Here is a 22,549-nt window from a genome sequence, read left to right as displayed (position 1 = left end):
AAAAGTTTGAGCCTGTAACATTTTTATAAAAGCAATAAATGTATGACAATGTATAAAAGGAACTTTTTATAAAAGCAATAATGTATGAGAGGCCTTGTTTTAATCTGAATTAATGGCATCTTTGTTTTTATTTCAAATGCCCTCAGAAATTTCAAACAATGTTCTATATTTTAAGTAAATACGATGAATAATAAATAACCTGGATTACATTCGCTATATAAGAATTTCATGAAGTTTAAAGGAATGGTTCACCTAAAAGTTCTACTATTGCCATAAAAGTTAATAGAAACACAGTCTAAACAGGGGGGAAAAAATCCCAAAGGCTTTTGACTTGGAATACAGTTCACAAGTCATATCGATCACATTTATGGCATTGTTACGTTTCTTTAGAAGTCACATAGTATAGTATAGCTATAACTGTTATAGTATTGTAATAGTTGCATGAACCGTCGAAATTATCATGTTTTGCATTTCACTGACAAAATAACCTCATACAAGTATAGAACAACAACAACCTATGAGAAAGTACTAACAGAATTTTCATTTTAGTATGAACTACTCTTTTAAATTCCAGAAACAGCCCCATACTTATAAAACAAACAAACAAACATGTGGATACCTGTGTGATACCTGGCCCCCAAATAGTGTGCGTGACAGAGAGATTTCGATAACATGTCAGTTGTCTTGTGCATGTGCTGACTTCTTTGTGTAATATAAATACTACACACAGCACTAAGAGAACGGCAAAAAGAAGCACAAACTGTGTGTATATGATTAATGACGACTACAGTGAGTGTGTTTGTGTAAGTCATGTAATACAGGCAGTGTGACAGCAAACGTGGAACGCAGCCTATCAGAAAGATCAGACAGACAGCTGTGTGTGTGTGTGTGTCTGGGAAATTAAGAGCGAATACGTGTGGGCCATGGAAAGAATATGTGCGACAAAGGAAGGAGGCAGAGAAAATGTTTGGGTAAGAATGCCTCCGTGTGTGTTACAAGGACACCAGCTGTCTGAATGGGACCGTGTGTGTGTGTGTTTGTGTGTCACAGCAGAGTGACAGATGGAACTTGTCACAGAGTCTGAGTCAAAAGCCATCATGTTTACCCAGGAGGCTTTCCTGGCAGAATTTGTTTTGACGAGATTGAGCGCCAAAAGGAGATCGCATTACTCCTCACCCCACACACACACACTTACGCTCGAACACACTCTAATGCACACACTGTTCCTGTAAATTTGGGAGCCGCTGACAGACGGAGGAGGAGTTGTGTGACAGGAGAGACAGAGAAAATCGACCAATCACACCATCAACAATGATCAACTTATCTGTGCATTATATAGATGACAGACAGAAAGAAAGGAAGAAGACATGAAGGAGTGTGATGTGTTGGCCCAACTGTGCTTTACACGAAATTGCAGCTGTCACACACACATACACATACACACACACACTCCATATCTTCCACACAAACACACAGCTGTGACATTAGGCTCACCCCAGCAGTGTCTGAGGTATTGTGGGTTATTTTAAGAGCTTGGTAAGATAAGAAAGAATTCTTTTGGAGATTTTAACCGAGACGAAAGCTGCCCATCTCCACAAAACATCCATCTTTTACTATGCTTTTTCTACTAGCTGCATAAAACGTACAAATAAAAGGCCATTAAACACTCATTCAATAAATCCCATAATGAGGTTGGACAATTTTCAAAAGCACATTATTGTTTACTGCATATCCCCCATTAGAGGCAGAACAAAAACAACCCTATCATTTAATAATGCTTCAGATTGAGCCAATTAGGCATGTTCAGGCTATGAATTTTCACATTTGTTTTTACATAAAAAAAAATAGGGTGACATGGCAAGTAATTACTGATAAAATAAGAATAGATAATGTATACTTATAAAATAGATCCATTTCTGGATGCTGATTGGTCAATTCATCATAGCTAAAATATGTAGCACAATTTTTTAAATTGTAATATTTTGTAGTATTATCTTAATATAAAATTACATTTAATATTATATTTAATGGCTTGTTTACTGTATTCAATTTTAAATTGTAATAATATTTTGGAGTATTATCTTAATATAAAATTATATTTAATATTTCATTTGATGGCTTGTTTACTGTATTTTTGATCAAATAAATGCAGCCTTGGTGAACATAGACTTCTTTCAAAAACATTTTTAAAAATTCTTAGAGCTCAAACTTAACGATTGGTTATATTGACTTTTTTTTTTTTAAACATGTTCTGACTAATGCTAAGGGTAAGTCACACTAAAAACCGATACAATCTTTTTTATTCACATGCAACATTCGGCACTCATGCAAACTCTTGCTTCTCATCTGAAAATTATTCTGTGGGTTTGATATAAGCAATTCGATGCTTCCGAAGGGGCATCAATACCCTTTAGCCATAATTATATTTACAATATAGCATGGCCTCTTAAAGTCTCTATCCAACAACAACTATACGACTCATCTGAACATGCTGCTTTCATTTCACAAGAACAATAATAATAATAATAATATTATTAATAATAATAATAAAAGGTCCAAAAATCTGGCTACAGTGTTTTTACAAACCATTATCAAGGTTTCATTCTAAACAGGCAAATGTCTGAAAAATGAACAGTCATGAATCCTGCTGCTTCCCAGGAGCCTTTGCTTCCAGCACTCAGTTCAGTCTGTGTGTGTGTGTGTGTGTGTGTGTGTGTTTATGCACGCTTATGTGTGTGATGCTCTGCTGTCTGGCCGACTGTTCTCAGAGATCTGAGACTTTACAAGCTCCCTAGTATGACTATCTTTGCCTGGAAGCAATTAACCTTGTGTGTGTGAGAAAAATAGAGAAGTCGATGAAGTAGAGAGTAGTTGAAAAAAATAAGGAAAACATTATTAAAGAGACACAATAAAATTGATAGCTATTATAATTCACCTTTTAAAACTGGAATAATGACGCATTTTTACTTTAAAATCATCCTAGAGAACAGAAACATTCCTCTTATTGAAAAACCACCTGTGTGTGCTTTTCAGCTTTTTCTCATGTGCTTTTATGTCATAACATATATGAGTGTGTGTTATGCTCATACAGTATGTGTGTCCATACGATCCATCACGCTTTCATCATGTTCTCAATGATGACACCAGACACCTTAATTACCTTCACCTGTACGAGAACAAAGACACACTTCCCTCACCTGTCCACACCCAGCGTCCTCCAGAGACAGCCTGAGAACACTTACCACACACACACACACACATACATATAAAAACACAATATGTACTCACATCCAGGGAATCTTCATTGACGATGATGAGGGACATGCCATGCGACACCAGCCTACAGGAGTAACCTGAGATACAGTGGAGAGATACAGTAGAGGCATTACACAAAGCCACACATACACACCCCAACAACAACTTAACCTCTTTGCATATCTGTCATTACCCACTAATGCTTGTCTGCTGTCCACTGGTTTATCTCCAGTCTCACCCAATTTATTTTGAGCTGTCTGTCTGCAGCACCCGTCTGACTACCTATCTGTATATTTCATTAGTCTAGGAGTCCGCTTGTGTGTTTTCAATCAGTTTCTGTTTGGTATGGTGTTGTGTCATTGTACTTACTTGTCAGCCTATTTTAAAGGATGCCTGCAATTTATTATGAAATTAAAATATAAACAAGTATTTTAGCTTAAAAATATAACATACTATAGAATAAAAAATACATCATCTTTGAAATAATTACGATTTTTTGAACTCGAGTTAAAAACTTAAGTCATTTATGCTTACTTAGGTTGCATTTATTTGATCAAAACTACAGTGAAAACAGTCATTTAAAATAAATAAATAAATAATAAAATAAATAAATATTTATATATATATATTTTTTATAAATAGTATATAACTATTTAAAATAACCATTTTCTGTTATAATATATATATTTTTAAATTTAATTTATTCCTCAGAGCAAAGGTGAAATTTCAACAGCTATTACTTCAATCTGGAAAAAAAAAAAAACTAAAATAAATAAATAAATAAAAACACTTTCCATGACAAATAAAAAAATAATAAGAACCATTATTAACAATTCAGCAGTAATTATAATTGATAACTGAGCACCAAATAAGCATATTAGAATGCTTTTAGAAGGATTATGTGACACTAAAGTCTGGAGTAATGACTGCAGCAAATGTAGCTTTGCCATCACAGGAAGAAATTGTAATAATATATAGTTGTTAAATTTTTTAAGTTGTAATGTCACTGTTTTACTGTAGATTTGACCAAATAAAAAAAAAAAACTTTTGACTGGTAATAAAACTATATATGGTAAAAAAAAAAAAAAAAAAAAAAAAAGTAAATAAGGTCTCTTAGCAAACAAATAACAAATTGCAGAAGATACATATTGTAGTGCTAGCCTGTTTTTGAATTAAAAACAAAAGCTCATTTACCAGTTTTACACACCCGTTTCTGAACAGGTGTCTACTCTATATGTAATCCATGTTTAAAAAAACAAAAAAAAAAAAAAAAAAACACCTTACACCATTTGTTTGTCTGGTTTAATTGGTTTATCTGGTCTCCCTGTCCAGCTGACAAACACACAAAAGCCCTCTTAAACCAGCAAAACAGACCAACAGGTTTCTCAGCACTTTGACCCAATGATGCATTATAAGTGCACAGGAATAAATGTTGAATATTAACCATGTACATCACCCTGGGTGCTGACATGATCGTCTGATGTCAAACTTCCATAACAGCAAAATCATGTTATAATCAGTTATGGATTTCTACATTAGTTAGAAGTCTGACTACAAGTGGTGTTCTGTAACGATATGCTAATACAGACTCAAACAATGGCGTGACTTTGTGACACACACCAATATTGATGGCCGTCTCCTGCTTGTCTCCGGTCAGAACCCAGATCTTGATGTCGGCTCTCATGAGTGTTGCTATGGTTTCTGGGACTCCCGCTTGCAGTCGGTCTTCTATCGCAGTGGCACCCAGCAACAGCAAGTTCTGTGTGTAACAAAGAGATGAAAAACATGAAATAACAAAGAGAGGAAGCTGAGAGAAGAAAAAGGGGATACTGAATTAAATAAAGAAATTTTTATTTATTTATTATATATTACACGTGTATAATACATAAATATATATATATATGAAAAATATAAACTTTACAAATCAAAACCTCACCACAAAGTTGAATTGAACAGTATTAATTGAACCAAATTTATAAAAAATATAGTGAAATGATCAATATTATCTTGTTTCTGGGAAATATACCACATTGTGCGTATGATAACTTTACACTATAAATTAGCCAACAGCATGTTATATGTATTTTGAAAAATAAAATAACAGCATTTTAATTCATTCTTCAAAAAAAAAAAAAACTAAAATAAATAAATAAATAAATAAATAAATAAATAAATAAAAACACTTTCCATGAAAAATAAAAAATAATAAGAACCATTATTAACAATTCAGCAGTAATTATAATTGATAACTGAGCACCAAATAAGCATATTAGAATGCTTTTAGAAGGATTATGTGACACTAAAGTCTGGAGTAATGACTGCAGCAAATGTAGCTTTGCCATCACAGGAAGAAATTGTAATAATATATAGTTGTTAAATTTTTAAGTTGTAATGTCACTGTTTTACTGTAGATTTGACCAAATAAAAAAAAAAATAATAATAATAATAATAATTTAATTGATCACTTTAAATTTATAATTCTGCATCCTGTTCTCTAACTTAAGAAAATTAACTGGATTATGATGCTAGGGCGTTATGTGTGGTTTACTAGGAAGTTACTTTATTGACCCTTATGTCTTGATTATATTCTGGTCTCTAGATATGACTTGAGCCTATTCTTTAATGCCATTCTATGTGATTTTTAATCTTATTTTATTCTCCACAGGCAAAAATTCTAAATCTGATTTCTTGACAAAGTAATAGCAGACCCTTCTTCAAAAATTGCATAGTTTGAAGTATCATTCATGTTTTGAAAACCTCAAACCATAGCTGAAAGCACTACTAAATACAGCCACACACAGAAGCACACAGAAACTCAGTAAATACAGGAGACCTAAAACCTTTCACACCTTCTCCTCTCCATCTTTCACCATGTTTTATCCACTTCTTTTTAATAATTCTTCTGTCCCTCTATGAGAGTATGTGTATTTGAGGAGTTTTTGGTGTATTTCTGTGTGTGTGCAGAGGTAACACAGTAGTGTTGTTGACTCTGGTTTTATGGGGCTCTTGGCAGACTGGTGCAGGTAATTATCCTCGCTGTGGTATACCAACCCCTCCTCAGACTACTAATCTGGGCCAGAGCCCTGAAAAACACACAAAACCCAACAAACTGGATTTTCACTGCTCCATATAACAGCGTCTGTGTCCTGGGGCTCAGATCTCTGATCAGTAGTTTCGAAGTTTTGCAGTACTGTGTAATCTGGCCTGATGGGGAGGCAGTTAGTTTATAGCTTGTAGCAGTTAATGAGAGAACAACAGAGCACCACATTATGCACAATCTGAGTTCAGAACTGTGAAAATGTAATGTTACAGTGCCATCTGTTGACCAGTCAAAGCACTGCATCTGGAGGACAGCCATGTGCAAAAGATGCTAGTCTCGGCACCAGACTCTCTCATGTATAATGAATGTAACACAGATTTGCTCCCTGCTAAACAAGGCGGCACTAAAGGTTTTTTAAATTTTTTTTTTATTTTTTTAAAGATACTAGGTTACTACAAATAGGTGCTTCTGAGAAACAACGGTAACTCATGACATTAATCATTTTAGAAGCATTCAAGAGTTTTGTGAATGGATGAATGGATATACTGTACCTGTGCTTTTTTCAGGTACAGTAAATCCATTCATATATATTCATATATATATATATGAAATTATTAAAATTACATTATATATTAAAATATTTATTAATTATTTCCAATATTTAATATTTATATCAAATATATAAAATCAGATTTTTGTTTGTAAGAAACTTGTAGAGTCAAACGTTTTTTTTCTTTTTTTCAGTTTGAATTGTTAAGTTGTTTTATCATTCTGGATATGACGAATATGTAAAATCATACAAAATTCATAATTCTGACTGAAGAGGTCTGAATATACATATTTTCTTTCTCTCTTTGCTCATATAGCAAATGTCGTGACATTAATATTGTGAATAGTGAATGAGTTGAACAGCCAGTTTTTCCAAACACTGTATAATGTAAGAATCATAAAATGCCTGTCACTTATGTTCACTCGTGCACCTTGTGATTTACGCAAGACATCAATATGTGAAGATACTGGCATAATTTCCATCGGTTTTCCCATCTACACTGACACTCATTGCTGTGCCATTAGTATAGAAACAAGTGTAGATATTGACTTTAATGTATGTGTGTGCAAATTTTGCTCTGTTATTTCTAAGATGTCCATTTTCAAATCTACACTTTGTGTAAAAAAAGTGTAGTGGTTCAGGTGAAAAGTGGTTCAGATCTATGTGAACCAGATCTGAAGTAAAAGTCCGGTTTGGTCAAAGTAAAGACACACTGACCCTTGAACAATCACTTTCCTAACCCTTGATTATATGTAATAGTGGCATGCAAGGCATAGACTACATACCTTCTCTATGAGTTCGTAGCATTCCTCTAGTTTCTGTGCTCTGTCCTTTAGCACAGTGCTGACACGATTGTACTCCTTCAGCCATTCCTTATACTCCCCCTCCTCGAGGTCCACATATGCGAAACAAAGTGTCCGCAGCCCTGCACATGCAAACACACACAAACCAAAGTTAATCCAAAGAGAAAATAAAATGTTAAACCTTGAAACAATGACATATTGAGAAACTCTTCACCTTCTGTGGCAAACTGCTCCAGATGGGCCAAGGTCAGGTCCTTATATTCTGACGCCTCATTCAGACGCTCAAAAATCACATTGTCCTGTAATACATGCATGACATAAATACATTACAATGGCTTGTGAGCATAAAAATTGAATCAGCTGTCATCACAAGAACGTTATATTTTTTAAAAATGTGTTAAAACAGAAGTTATTTTAAATTGTAATAATATTTCACAACATTTTTGATCTGACAGACACTCCGTTCTGTCTCTATGCTAATTATGTGGTTTATGTAACACGCACCGCTCCCTTGCAATAAAGTCGAAGCTTTCCCGTAGGTGTTCTGACAATCACTGACATCCGTTTGCGATTGCTGCAAAAACAGGCACAGACATTGAAACACAACGTACTGGGTATGTGTGAAGTTGTGAGAGCTCACAGCTGGTTCCTACCTGGAAAATTCCAGTACATTAAGAAGCTCATATGTCTGCTCTTTTCCTCTCTTGAGAAACAAACACAAGAAATGTACACATTAACCATACAAAGAGTTTTGGTTCATTATTTAATGGCAAGAAAACACATACTAACCGCTTCTATGATGACTGAATGTGGGGTTCGTGCCGTAAAAACAAAACCCAGACCTTTGGCACCTTTAACCAGCGCTCCTTCATCTGAAAACACAAGATTATGGAAACATCAGTTAAAAGGCTTAAAAAAAAAAAAAAAATCCAGTAAAAACTGCTAGATTATGAAATATTATTACAGTTTAAAATAATTGTTTTCTATTTTAATACATTTTAAAATGTAATTTATTCCTGTTATGACAAAGCTGAATTTTCAGCATCATTACTCCAGTCTTCAGTGTCACATGATCCTTCAGAAATCATTTTAATACGTGGAATTGCTGCTCAAGAAACATTTCTAATTGCTAAACATGAAAAGGATTGGAAGACGTGAAATGTTTTTTTTTGTTTTTTTTAGGTTTATCCCCTGCCAAGGAATAACAGCACTATGGCATGTAACTTATGTTAAATGAAGAGTAAAAGTGATGTTTATTGTGTCAATGTGTTTTTCCATATATCCTTTTTTAATTATATGAAAACTGTTTTAAGTGTGACAATTAACTGGTTAACTCAAATCAAATCAGAGGGAGCAGCTTCAAATATTCAGAAACAAGAATGTTGTGGTACCTGGTGAGGAAGCCTGGAAGATAATTTGGTTTCCTTCTCGCTCAGGAACAACAGTATGACAAACAGCCATCATGGTCAAAAACTCACAAATCTGCGGCGATGTAGGCTATAGAAAAAGGGAAGAAGCAGATTTGAACCATTAACATACATAATTCACAAGAAACTGTTTTAATATCCAAGCTATGACAGAATAATAACGGCTATAAAGCCCTTACATGATTCTTCTCAATGTTCTGGATAAGAGCAGGATCATCAAACTCAGTGGAATTATTACTCGTAGAGGGAAGGTGACTGCAAAAAAAAAACAAAACAGAAATGAGATATAATGGACAACATAACGTAATAATTCACATTATCCTCTTAGACCTGCGTAATATTCGCTAGGATACAGGACAGAGATAGAATCAGCGGCATCTGACCTGAAATCCTCCATGGATCGATCGCAGTCCAGGTCTGGGAAATGCCTGGAGACAGCATTATAGATCAGTGGCCACTCACACAAATATACACAAAATGTAACAGATCAATGAACACTAATAGAGCCAGAACGATCCAAAGCACAAAGATAATGTGAGCGTATTGATGGACAAAAGCAAAGGAATTACCCGTATGTAATTCCAGCTATCGTGCACTTCTTAAAGTGCATGATGTTGCAGGTGAGAGTGCCGGTCTTATCTGAAAATAGATATTTTACCTGAAAAAGAAAGAGACAGTAAAGGAGATGTACTGGAGTTGAGGTAAATAAACATTTGTAAAATTTAATGGGAGAAGCTTCTCCTCACTTGGCCGAGTTCTTCATTCAGATTGGACGTTCGGGCCATAGCAGGAGTGTCTGTCTCGGCGTAATACATCTCAACATCCTGTAAACATGCATGAAGAACAAATCACTTATTCACAATGGTTTCTGAATCAAGAGTTCCGTGCTCATGGTTTTGGTTAACCTGCATTTTAACACTGTGACCAGTTGATACCAATGCAATTGGTGATTATTATTTAATATTATTTTACCCAGTTGATGAAGAGAGCCTGTGTGAATTTGACCACTTCTAGCGTGACCAGGAGGCTGATGGGAATCAGGTTGTTATAGAGGATGATGAAGGTTAGCAGATTGTACCAGAAATTCAGAGAGATGTCACCTGGATACACAACCACATATGCTTATAAAGGCTAACATATGCAATATTAGTCTTAGTAAGTGCTATTAAGTGAAAAGGTACAATAAACATTCTAAATCCACATCTGAAAAGGCAATGTAGGTTTCCCTGTGGGTTTCACCTGCACGAGAAAGGTACCAGCAAGCCTCATCTGTGTGCTGTTTGTTCCATATGGCGGCGCCGATGGAGCTGACCAGCGCCATGACCAGGAGAATCCCGAACAGAACCAGGATCTGCATGTTTGTCACACGCTCCACATTAGAGCGCTTCAGTGGAGCTTTAGTTGAATTCTGCAGGATGGAAACATTATATTAATGCTCAAAAACAACTTGCAGCACAACAGACGTCTTTCAAAAATGTTTTAAATCTTACTGACCACAAAACTTTGAATGGTAATGTAGATGCATATTACTATTTACATCTATAATGACTCCATGAATATGTTTTCATTCATAAAAGGTATTAGGAAAGTGTAGCCTAAGATGTAATTTCAGATGACTGCATCATTAAATCCACCTGAATGGTTACCATATTTCTCTCTATGGTATTTTCATAGCATTTCCTTCAAATAATACTAATAACTGTCCACATCAGTGTTATTTTACTGTTATATATAATATATATTTTAATCAATTATTACAGTATTTATTAATATTGAGTTAGCTTTTACTTTTATATTTTCAGTTTTTATTTTAATTTCAGATTAATTTAATTTAATTTTTATTCTGTTTCTGTGATTTTTATATTTCTGTTTAGCTTTAATTATTATTATTTTAAGTAATAATAATACATATGTGACCCTGGACCACAAAACCAGTCTTAAGTGTCAATTTTATTTAATTGAGATTGATACATCATCTGAAAGCTGAATAAATAAGCTTTTTGTTTATGTATGGTTTCTTAGGATTGGACAATATTTGGCCGAGATACAACTATTTGAAAATCTGGAATCTGAGGGTGCAAAAAAATCCAAATATTGAGAAAAACGCCTTTAAAGTGGTCCAAATTAATTCTTAGCAATGCATATTACTAATCAAAAACGACGTTTTGATATATTTACAGTAGTAAATTTACAAAATATCTTCATGGAATATGATCTTTACTTAATATACTAATGATTTTTGGCATAAAAGAAAAATCTATCATTTTGACCCATACAGTGTATTTTTGGCTATTGCTACAAATATACCCCAGCGACTTAAGACTGGTTTTGTGGTCCAGGGTCACATATGATACAGTAAGTAGCCAAGGTAATATTCCTATTTTTTTTTTATATTATCCTATACATTTAATTATTTATATTATATAAATAAATTGAGTTTTAAACTGTAGCAGCACTGGTCCACATCCAGCTTTTATGAGATCACATTTACCTGCATGAGCTTTGAATCATGTCCAGTGTAAACTACAATTCCCACAACCCACTGCGTGTTCCTGAGCTGGGCTCCTCTTAACAACACCTGGTCGGGCCCAAGTGGAGCTGGGCTGTAATAGAAGCACATGATGATTGAATGTAGTGTGTGTGTATGCAAGTTATATTTTAATTTCTCATTAATAGCAAGTTGACGTACTTGAGGTTGTCTAAGCGCAGTGTTCCAGTGAAGTCATACAAGTGTCTGTTTGGCCCCTCACATTCAAGACGACCACACAAAGCCATCAGTTCCTCCAGAGACTGAAAACTAGCTGTGACAGAGAGACCCTGAAACACACATTTAACAAACAACAAGCATGTTACACTCTTAAAACACATAATATATATATTTTTTATATGTAGATTTATATGTAATATGTACCTGTCGGATCTTTAGGTTGGTCTCACCATCTAAGTTGGATGTTTCAGTATAGCACATTGCCTGAGGCTCACTGTGAGAAAAACAGATTTTGAACACAAAACAGCTGCACACAAACATAAATAACACACATATATATTTTCCTGAAACACATTCCCAAAATGACATTTTATTTTTCACTGCTATAAATTACAACACAGTTCAAACACAGGATGACAAACCCCACAGATACACACACAAACACACTGTGGTGCTGACCTGGAGGACACTATGACCATGTCAGCCGGAAGATGCTGCCCATTGGTCACCTTGACTATGTCTCCCACTGCCACCTAGTGGGCAGGTGCAGCATTGCAACAGCATGAGGAGGGAGAAAATGAGATTAAGAAAGAGACTACAGTGCTTGAAATAAAGAAAGGAGGAGCAACACACAGCAGGATGTACAAAATCAAAAAGAGAAAGTAAAAAAATGCAGAGAGAGGTGAACTGAAAAAAGCAGGTGTTACCATAAAAACTACAGGACAAAAAGGAAAGCATCATTGACAGAAAGGAGGGAAAACAGGAGTAAGAAAAAAAGATGCAGAAAGAAAAAGAAAGATGGGGTTACCTGCTTCCATATGATGGTTTGCCATGCTCCGTTACGCAGAACTGCAAAACAATGACACTATCAGAAAAACTCCCCTTGTGAATATATAAGCAATATATAACATGAATAGATAACACAACTAAATTTACGTTTTTATTAAGAGGCAATATTTTACCTTCACGAGGGCATATTTTTTCTAACCATCTAAAAACATGAGAAACCCTCGGGGTGTTAAGTCAAATATTTTTTTAATAATTATTAATAATAATGGATGCTAATTATAAAAAAATAAATCTTATGAATCATAGGGATGCACTGATATTACAATTCTGACCGATAACAAAAAGCCAATAATTATTCTTATTTGTTGTGGCAGATAACTGAAACAGAATATATTAAAATTCTATACTATTTTGCATTGTTAAATTTTTTTTTAAATTAATAATTGAAATGCTAAGGTCAATTTTGCATTACAATATTATATAATGTACATTATTTTTAAAAAGTAAACATTAAAAATAAATATACATTTTGACATTGCTAAATATTAAATGTAAAAATTGTTAAATAATTATTGTTTTAAAAAACAAGGGTAAGCTAAAAGTAAAAAATATTTTAAATATTTATCAAAAGACTTTTTTTTAATTTAGGAAAATCGTTGTTGTACATCATGATGTTTAGATCAGAGCTTTAATAAAAAACCATATTCGCTACATATTTAACAGTACTCACCTCCAAGTGAGTGAATACAGATATTTGACAGACATAGGTCACTACCATGACTGCAAAAGCACTAAACCCATAACTTGATAGGCCTAATAGAGTATTTTGAAATCTATCAAATCTTAGATAACAGATAAAAGCCTCAAATTTTTTGGGTCATTTTTGTTACTTCTGGTTGTCCTAGTTAATTTCTGACCCTGTTACACAGATATGATAGTAATACTCAACCTGTTGTCTTTTTCTTGTTAACCGTATTGTCTGCTTTATGTCTTTTCTGCAAGAACACAACACGTGACATCTCATCAGCATTATTCATCGGAAAAATAACAACTGCATTTCAAAAACAATGCACTTATCCAGTGTTGTCAAAATATAGTCTGGACAGTTTAACGGTAATTCAGTGCTCCATTCAGCAGAATACTCACATAATCCTCAATGATCTCCTTGATCCCAGCCACTGTCAGAATAAAGATAAGGGGCACCAGTGTTGTGTAGCGACCCGTCGGTGAGACATCAGGGATTTGCTGCATTTGAAAATGCACATCGATGAACATACAGTAATATGAAGTATGCTTTGGAAAAGTCCTATGTCTATTAAAATAAACAAAATTAGTAAGGTAAAACAGAATCTTAATCTGATTTCACAAGATTTGGAATTTACCCCCGGTTTCACAGTCAAGGCTTAAGCTAGTCCCAGACTAAAATGCATGTTTGAGCTGTCTCAACTGAAAATACCTTGCTCTGACATATCTTAAAATGTGTCAGTGCTGTGTCAAAATGCACACCTGTAATGTTTTCTTCTAAGGCATTTTTGTAAAAGTTGCTTAAATATCTTAATTTAACTAAGGTCTAGTCCTGGCTTAAGCTAAGCCACATTTGTGAAACCAGGCCATAGTGTAGCAGTCGTATGGACTACTTTTACGATAATTTTATCATTGTTTTTGAAGCCTATAAGCTTCAGTCACCTTCATTTCTTAACGTATGGGGGGAAAAAACATGAATTTTACATTTTAGGTGAACTATCCTTGTAAACATCATAAAAAAGAATGATGTTATACATAAATCTATAATATAAACACACTTAAACTTCAAAACAAAGGCTGAATCCATCATAGAAGTTCACCACTTCAGAACAAACTGCTTAGCCGGAATTTGAGGAATATCAATACAGTGCTGCCTTGCAAAGCACTGTAATGAGTAAATAACATGACACAGTGAAGAAGCCTTTTAGCTATTTAACTTTTTTTTGCTCACTAGTTTTCATGAAATACTGGCCTAACAGGTTGGATCACTTGGGGCCCGTTATTGAGACTGCATAGTGACTCATAATGGATGAGAGTGAAATAGTGGACCACTTCCAAAAATGGATATAATACACAAATGGACATGTTGGCAAATAACCGAAAAGTCACATGGTCAGCATAAGCAGTATAGCACCTCAGAGATCCCCTTTGAAAGAAAATCACCACAACCAATACATTTTGTACTCTGAGGTCCTCAAGACAAAGCAGAAGCAGTTCGGACAGCGTGCCAAGTGTCATACCTGCATAAGAGCGATGAAGAGAAAGAAAGCATTAGCCGCTCGCCTGATCTGTTCATACAGGAACCGCGGCAGGAAGGTAAGGATCCCGTATTTAGCCGTGCTAGAGGGGAAAAAGGGAAAATCGACAGGTGTTTAAACTATTAAACTATTTTTAAACATCTATATATACAGCCAGGGCCATAACAGCACTAATTTAGAATTAGCTCCACTCAGGCTTCTGGAAAAAACAACAAAAAAACATTCGTAAGTGTTTTGATACAAGCCAACATCAACCTGCTTTCACCAATGCCTGACACTTCACTGCCCACTGCATTAAATTTAGATAAACAATCCCAAAATAAGCGTCTGGGCGGTTAGGATGGATGTTTCTCACCGTGTCTGTCAATTATTGGCATTGATTGAACCCCTAAGTAGCTCTTGAATAGCTGATTGCGGCAGTAAATGTATTACAATCATTAAAATAGCTGTTAAGAATGCCTAAAAATAACCTCTAGGACTACAAATTTGCCTCCGTCCCAAGGTTGTCCATCTAAATCTAAACATGAGTCAGTATCTGTTTGTGTGGGTGTGTGTTTATATCCGCATCTGGAGGCACATTTTGTATACTGCATATCTAATCGTACACTTTTAAAAATAAAGGGGGATTTTCACAGAGATGCTATAGAAGAACCATTTTGGGATCTACAAAGAACCTTTCAGTGAACAATTAAAGAACATTTTAATATTCGAAACAATATAAAAGAGCCATTTGTGCAATTGGAAAGGTTCTATTGATGCTAAATGTTCTTCATGGAACCATATATGCCAATAAAGAAGCTTTATTTTTAAAAATGTAAGCATGTTTTTATACTACAGCATGTGTACTTATGCGAGTGCAGTCTTCTGTAAACACGACACCCTTCTTGGGCTCATCGGCAATGAGTTCACAGCCTAACACACCCTGTGTAACCCACACTCTGGCCTCAAACAGCAGCTCGGTAGCTGACCTGGAAGTACGGCAGGCTATCGTTGACATCAAAGAGTGGCTGAGACCATTCATACGATCCCCTTCATTAACATTCAGCGGTCCAATCACACACACAGTAACCCACACTGCCGTCACCATGATGTGTAGTACCTGGGGTTACCCTAAAAGACTGATATGGATGACTGCACTGCTGGATTTGTTGGTCTGGTTACTTTGTGACTGACAGCTGTCCAATGGAGGCCAATGTGATGGGAAGCAGAAACCGGTTGGTAAATAAAATATGAAGATCGAGGAATAAGAGAGTGATCTGAACAATTGTTATGAAAATTTCCACTGCCGCAGCCACGCAGGCATTGTATGCTAAGAAGCTGATGAGTTGAAAAGGTCAGAGCTCCGTCTGATCTGAAATTAGCCAATGACAAAACGGCTACGGATTTCTAGGCCCGCCTTAATGTTGTTACAGGAACCAAAATAGAGCCTTTTAGAGCAGAATCGAATCTTTAGAATATACTGGCGGATCGATGAAGTGTGGGCGAGTGTTTCGGTACTGAGAGGCTGATTTTGTCTGAGCTTCTATATTGTGACACTAATATGAAAGCAATCTGGGATCCAAATCCATCAAGCTTTTGTAACAACTATTGATCATATACATAACACAATCATCTTCATAAATTTTCAAAAAGTGCAATTTTGTCATCAAGCAGAAACTCACTGCATATGAAACGAATTAAACTGATATTACAGCCATTCAAAAGATTAAAAATAAAAAAACTCTGGAGGACTTAAGAGACCAAAAGACTTTTTGTTCTGGAACTGCAGATGAACTCTAGCCAAGCACGGCCCGGAACATGACCTTGGTGTACTAACAGGAAATCTCTGATGGAGTACTTCACTTAATGGGAGCTATTCGGATTTGCGTTCAATGTTGCATATATTTAGCATGTAAATTCCCTGAGGGAAAATCTTAACTTGATTAAAGCATTTTTACAATCAATCTCATAGCATTAGGAGTTAATAGGATGATGTTTATGCTGGATCATGAAATGTTGGAACAGCTGTATTGTTGGTGAGGCATCAAATACAGTGTGTTTAATTTAATAATTAATTCAAGAATAACAGGTGAACACAAAAAATTGAGAGTGAAGGAAATATAGGAAAAACTGGAGGATCATAGCTGATCACACTATGAATGAGATATTGCCCCCCTGTGAAGTGCGCAAAGATAATAATAATAAAATTTTAATAACGAAAATTGAAGATGCATCTCCAGCCACCTCCAGTACACTTGCATTTTTTACTGAGAATCTGATATTTTCAATTTTATAAAGATTTAACTGTTAATAAATAAAGATACACAAAATATTCTTGTTAGTGCATTATTTCAGTTTGATGCAATGCAAAATTCTCATCTTGATGAGACTTTTAAGCAACTTAAATAGACAAATATATATATTTTAATAAAAGTTCACATAAACAGAAACAACTGTTTAAAAATTTGGGGTCACTAACTTTTTTTATAAAATAATTTTATTCAGCAAGGATACATTAAATTGTCTTTTTTAACTTCCTATAAATCAAAGAATACTGAACAAAATGTATCAAGGTTTCCAAAAAAATATTAAACAGCATAATCATTTTCAACGTTGATAATAATAATAATATGAAATTCATAATATAAAATATATCTTGAGAAATCAGCATATTAGAATAATTTCTGAAGGATCGTGTGACACTGAAGACTAAGTAAAGTAATGATGCTGAAAATTCAGCGTTGCCATCACAGGAACAACTGACATTTTCAAATGTATTAAAACAGAAAAAAGTTATTTTAGATTGTAATATTATTTTACAGTCTTACTGTTCATACTATATATTTCCAGCCATGGTAAACATATGAGACTTCTTTCAAACACATTAAAACACTGACCCCAAACTTTTGAACGGTAGGGTGAATAAACAAACTGTGAACAAAATATTACTTTATTGTTTTCTTGCTGATAGTGCAAGTTAAATGCTTATCCATATGCATTTCCTTTGCATTTATTCTACATTAAAACACAACAAAGAGTTTTTCATTCTCATTTCAGAAGACCGCCATACACCACTGCAATACAACTGTTTGCAGTATCTTTAACATGCTTTTAAAATTGCTACATTAAAGAGACCACAATCATATTACCAGACCTGACAAAGTTCACACTTTAAACAATGAATACGATAAAACAAGCGTGAATAAATCAAACGGCACTGCAACATTTTCAATAAAGACCTGAATGAACTCACCTGACATGGTTGTCACAAAATTTGGTGGTCTGGGCTCGGTTGAGCAGCACGGTCCTCGCTGTGGCATCTATCGGGTCCGCATGTGATGTGGTCCCGGACATCTCATCCTCTGCCTTGCGGTAGCCGGCGGCCGAGCACGCGGGTCCTGCACCGTTCGAGTGATGGGAGAGAGGCGAGGCTAGCGTGAGTGCGCGTGGAAGAAGACAGGAGGAAGAGACATAGAAATGTGTTTTACAGTTCAGTGCGCTGGCCACTAACACTACTACTGTGCTGATGCAAGCCGCCCCTGATGCCAATGACGTTTCCCTCGGTGCACCGCCCTCCCCGTCCCTTTCACCCCCCACCATCCTCCTCCTCATCATCCTCATCCTCATCATCCACGAGCAAAAGCTCCGTCACCAATACAGCATAAGCGCGACGCCCACGGGACCCCCTGTATAGAATGTGCTGATGGGAGCACAATGGCGCAGCAAACACCTTTGTAGGAAACCTTGTGCATTTGTTTATCTTTATAAAAGCTGCTTTATTCCGTGGAAACACCTGTGTGTTCACGATGCGCTGAAACGAAAAGCAATGAGACAATGGCTGTGTCTCAATACGTAGCGAGCCTCCTACCTAGACAGCATTTTAGGCATCAGCCGCGCCTGATTCCAACATCCATACATGTCCGAGAGTCACGACGCGTTAAAAACAAATCTCTACCTCTATAATCAATGCACTGAGAGCGTCCGTCGCGTCGCGTCGACGGTTTTTGTCTTTGACGCGCTGCGGAGCTAACGTTACTCATTTTCGCCGTCTGAGTGAACTACAGTGATTTTATAAACAAAAATATAATTCGTTTAAATTGACGTTGCATAACAGTCTGTTCGTGATGACCTATTGATAATACTTTACAATAATTTATATACAATTCTTATATGTATATGCAGTTATAGTACATAATTAAAACGTACATAAATGGATTTAAATAGTATTTAAATGTAAATTAAATTATGTTATTTATTCAGGAGTAGTCTCGAGCTTACAGCTGATTGGTCCGTGAGGTCAACGTTCTGCGATGACGTATGGCTTCTATGCGTCCGGTGTAGCGGTTGCGTCGCGTCGCGTGGGGTGTTTTGAGAGACAGCCGCTTACTACGATTCCCTCTCAAATGTTGCCGCTTCGCAGACGATCGTCAAATGATTATTTCCCGCTCGTAATAAATAATGAACGCTCGCTAAATAACAGCTCTGTCTGTATGTGACAGGAGAGTTTACCCAGCTGCTGCATGATCGAGAGCGGGTGTGGAGAGATGGACTACACGCGTCACTTCTCCCATTCCAGTCAGCCTTTCTAATAGACAAGCCCCAAACCCTCTCCCACCGTGTCATTTGGGCCGCCTCGGGCAATCTGTGGACGTTTTAATAAAGACTCCACTCCGCTGTGTCTTTTCTGCAACTGACGATGGTTTCCCTTCAGACAACGCGCGCTCTATGTCCGCGTCTAACTACAGCGTTCCCCGCAGTCAGACAACACAAAAGCCTTACATTTAAAGGCGCAGGCACTGCTTGAGGGCCACAGATGTCCGTCTCCACAATCATAGATCGAAACGCACTAAACGTGCTCACTAAAGCGGCAAGGAGTCGCTTCCTGTTCATTTGCTCCTCCTTGTTTCTACGATGGAAACTCTACCTGAGGTCACATGTATGTTTCTCAAAGAGTTGGGTGTTTGAAGGTCAGATGGTTAATTAGATGCTATAGGAAGATTTAAATGGTTAAGGCAGATGTGAATGGGGGAACAAATAATGGTCAAAGAATATACCATTGAAAATGATTGAGCACTGATGTGAATAGGCCTATTGTGGGATTAATGAATTATTATGCCACATTATTATTAGCCAGATTTTGCACTAAAATACCATAAAGTTTCAAAAGGTTGGACTCCCAGCTTTTGAGGTCAACAAAATAATTAGGAAGGTTTAAAAAAAAAAAATAATTAGTTTGTGATTCGCACAATTAGATGATTATTGTATTATTTTCATAAGACTGTAGCCAAATATGTACGTAAATGTGGATCGGGCAACAAATGTAAAGGTTAAATATTCCATTGAAAAACACATTATTGACCATGATCTGAATATTGTGGGGTTTATGGATGGGGAAAAGAATGCAAGCCATCAGCCAAAATGATAACCTCGTCACAGATCTATTACAGAAAAAGTTGTTTAAGCAAAGTCGAAAATATCAGATTTCCTTTTAAAAATGTAAAAAAAAATTTAACTCACAGTAAAGGTAAGAAGGAATGTATGTAAATGTATGGCTTTTATTTATAAAGTACTTCCTTCTTACTTTAACTGTAGGTTAAACACATATTTTACATTTTTAAAGGGTAGATAGACAGACAGATACACCTACTGGGTCAAAGACAATAAACCTTCTTCCCACAAACTCTCAAAAAATGCTAGACTTTTTATCAAGACACAACCAGGCCATCTCTTGCACCATATCTAACGCTTTATCTGCTAGTCAGTACTGCAAAACCACAAGCCAGATGAATCAGCTAAAACTTGCCGACGCGGTCATACTAAGGGCTATATTTCCATTAGATCTATCTGCTTTCTGACACTGCATTCTGAAAAGTTCTATTCTTTCTAACAACATGATCTTAACTTATGAGGAGCTGGGTGTAAATGTAGCAAGCACTCATCTCTTTGGTGTCAAAGGCCAGCTTGACCACTGATAACTTGCCACTAACTGAGAACTGTGTTAACTTGTAATTATGTACGGTGTCATATTTTAGTGCTGAAGACACTGGCTCTTAAATGTGTTTTTATGGAGTCATAAATTATGGATAATGTATCTTACAAGGTGACTCTGGGCACCTTCAGACCTAATTGTATCATGAACTACAATGAGCTAGTGGGTGTAGTTTAAACTAGTGGCACTCAAATGGTTCTGCATCAGGACCCAGATTTTACAAGTAGTGTTTATTATACAAAATTAAACCACTTAAAATCAAACATTGAGATACATACATACAATTAATTGCATAGATCTAGCAATATGCAGGCTTTAATACAATATTGTGTTATTGCTATTCATAAGTTTTTGCTCTAAAATATTTTGTTAAAATAAAATGTTTGATGCACAGCCTGTGACATTGAAAAAAAAAAGGAAATATTTTACTACTAATTTTTAATAAGTAAATTAATTTTGTTATCTAACTATGCATGCTTATCTTATTATTTTCATTTACCATTATATTTCCGCCTCTATAAAAACAGACTGGCCGACCTACTGAGAACCACTGCTGTAAACACCTGTCATGTATCCAGATCTGCCTCACTAAATAAATATACAAAGCAACGTGAACCAGAAGTTCATGAGAGTTCCTCAGTAGGACGTACTCTGGACCAGGGCCAAAGAATCACATATGATACACTTTTCATCATGCATCTCGTATCCCGCTCTGAACCATCACTTTCTTCCTCTACCTCTTTCATTTTCTTTTTACACTACTTATTCTTCCAATCCCAACCTCAGCCATTCAATCTTAATGGCCAGACCAGCAGACACTTTTTTGCAACATACTGGTAAATTATGTGCAGTACATTGACTGGACAGATACATGACAAACCTTTCTGGACACACAGGCTCTGGTTAAGATTATTAACAAGCACTCAATTCACAAGTTGCCCAACATGTGCGGATAAAACTGGGAAGCTGAGTGCTACACTGACTTTTGCCCTCAGATAAAGACCGAGAAAGAATCACTAATTGTTCCGTTTTTGTGTGAGCAGCATATAAATGACACCCAAACACTGTTAATAACCGCACATTTCAGCTCAAAACATGGTTGAAAACTTGATTTCCAAAATGAAAAATATAACCTAACACCCTGAAGCCTACTGTTTTATTTTTTATTATTTATCTTTATAGCAATAAATTAACAATTTAAATATAAATATTGCTAAATTTATTTATTTATTGATAAAGGGTGTAATGGTGCACAACATTTCAGCTCAAAACATGGTTGAAAACTTGATTTCCAAAATAGAAAATATATCCTAACACCTTAAAACCTTTTTAAAATTCTTTATAGCAATAAATTAACGATATAAAACTAAATATTGCTAAATGAAATACATAAAGGTTACATATAAAGGTTAATGTAAAAATAGTTTTATGTGCAGTTAGGCAGAACATTTCTGGTAAATTTCTGGAAACTTGCACTGTAAAAAAAAAAAAGAGCAAACTTAAAATTTTAAGGCAACCAGCTTCAGCAGATTTTTGAGTTTTCTCAACTTATTTTTTAGGACATTTTTGAGTTTTCTCAACCTTTTGTTGTATAAACTTAAAACAACATGTTGAGAAAACTCAAAAATCTGCTTTTGAATTTTTTACAGCACTGTAAAAAAATAAAGAAATAAAAAGTTGAGCAAACTTAAAAGTTTAAGGAAACCATCTTAAGCAGATTTTTGAGTT

General features: G+C 35.5%; 1 protein-coding gene across 12 annotated transcripts in view; it reads right to left on the bottom strand.

Moving 5' to 3' along the window:
* atp8a2 (ATPase phospholipid transporting 8A2) overlaps window positions 1-22,549 on the bottom strand; it is a 55,867-nt gene that overhangs the window by 25,864 nt on the left and 7,454 nt on the right. For 2 of the 12 annotated variants that reach the window (XM_058765496.1, XM_058765498.1), the window contains 23 exons: window positions 18,086-18,263; window positions 14,836-14,935; window positions 13,718-13,816; window positions 13,521-13,566; window positions 12,591-12,631; window positions 12,242-12,315; window positions 11,987-12,056; window positions 11,765-11,892; window positions 11,567-11,678; window positions 10,315-10,483; window positions 10,048-10,175; window positions 9,822-9,899; window positions 9,645-9,733; window positions 9,459-9,503; window positions 9,255-9,330; window positions 9,040-9,145; window positions 8,438-8,520; window positions 8,302-8,351; window positions 8,153-8,222; window positions 7,863-7,947; window positions 7,631-7,770; window positions 4,876-5,014; window positions 3,289-3,353 (listed from right to left, as the gene is read on the bottom strand). In XM_058765496.1, the coding sequence (XP_058621479.1) occupies window positions 3,289-3,353; window positions 4,876-5,014; window positions 7,631-7,770; window positions 7,863-7,947; window positions 8,153-8,222; window positions 8,302-8,351; window positions 8,438-8,520; window positions 9,040-9,145; window positions 9,255-9,330; window positions 9,459-9,503; window positions 9,645-9,733; window positions 9,822-9,899; window positions 10,048-10,175; window positions 10,315-10,483; window positions 11,567-11,678; window positions 11,765-11,892; window positions 11,987-12,056; window positions 12,242-12,315; window positions 12,591-12,631; window positions 13,521-13,566; window positions 13,718-13,816; window positions 14,836-14,935; window positions 18,086-18,263 (2,171 nt within the window). The other 10 variants (XM_058765497.1, XM_058765499.1, XM_058765501.1 and 7 more) reach the window with 9 other exon arrangements.

The sequence above is a fragment of the Onychostoma macrolepis genome, chromosome 24 (genome assembly GCF_012432095.1).
Source record: "Onychostoma macrolepis isolate SWU-2019 chromosome 24, ASM1243209v1, whole genome shotgun sequence".
Classification (NCBI taxonomy): domain Eukaryota; kingdom Metazoa; phylum Chordata; class Actinopteri; order Cypriniformes; family Cyprinidae; genus Onychostoma; species Onychostoma macrolepis.
Note: the sequence above shows the minus strand (reverse complement) of the source record. Positions and strands in the feature narration are given on the sequence as shown.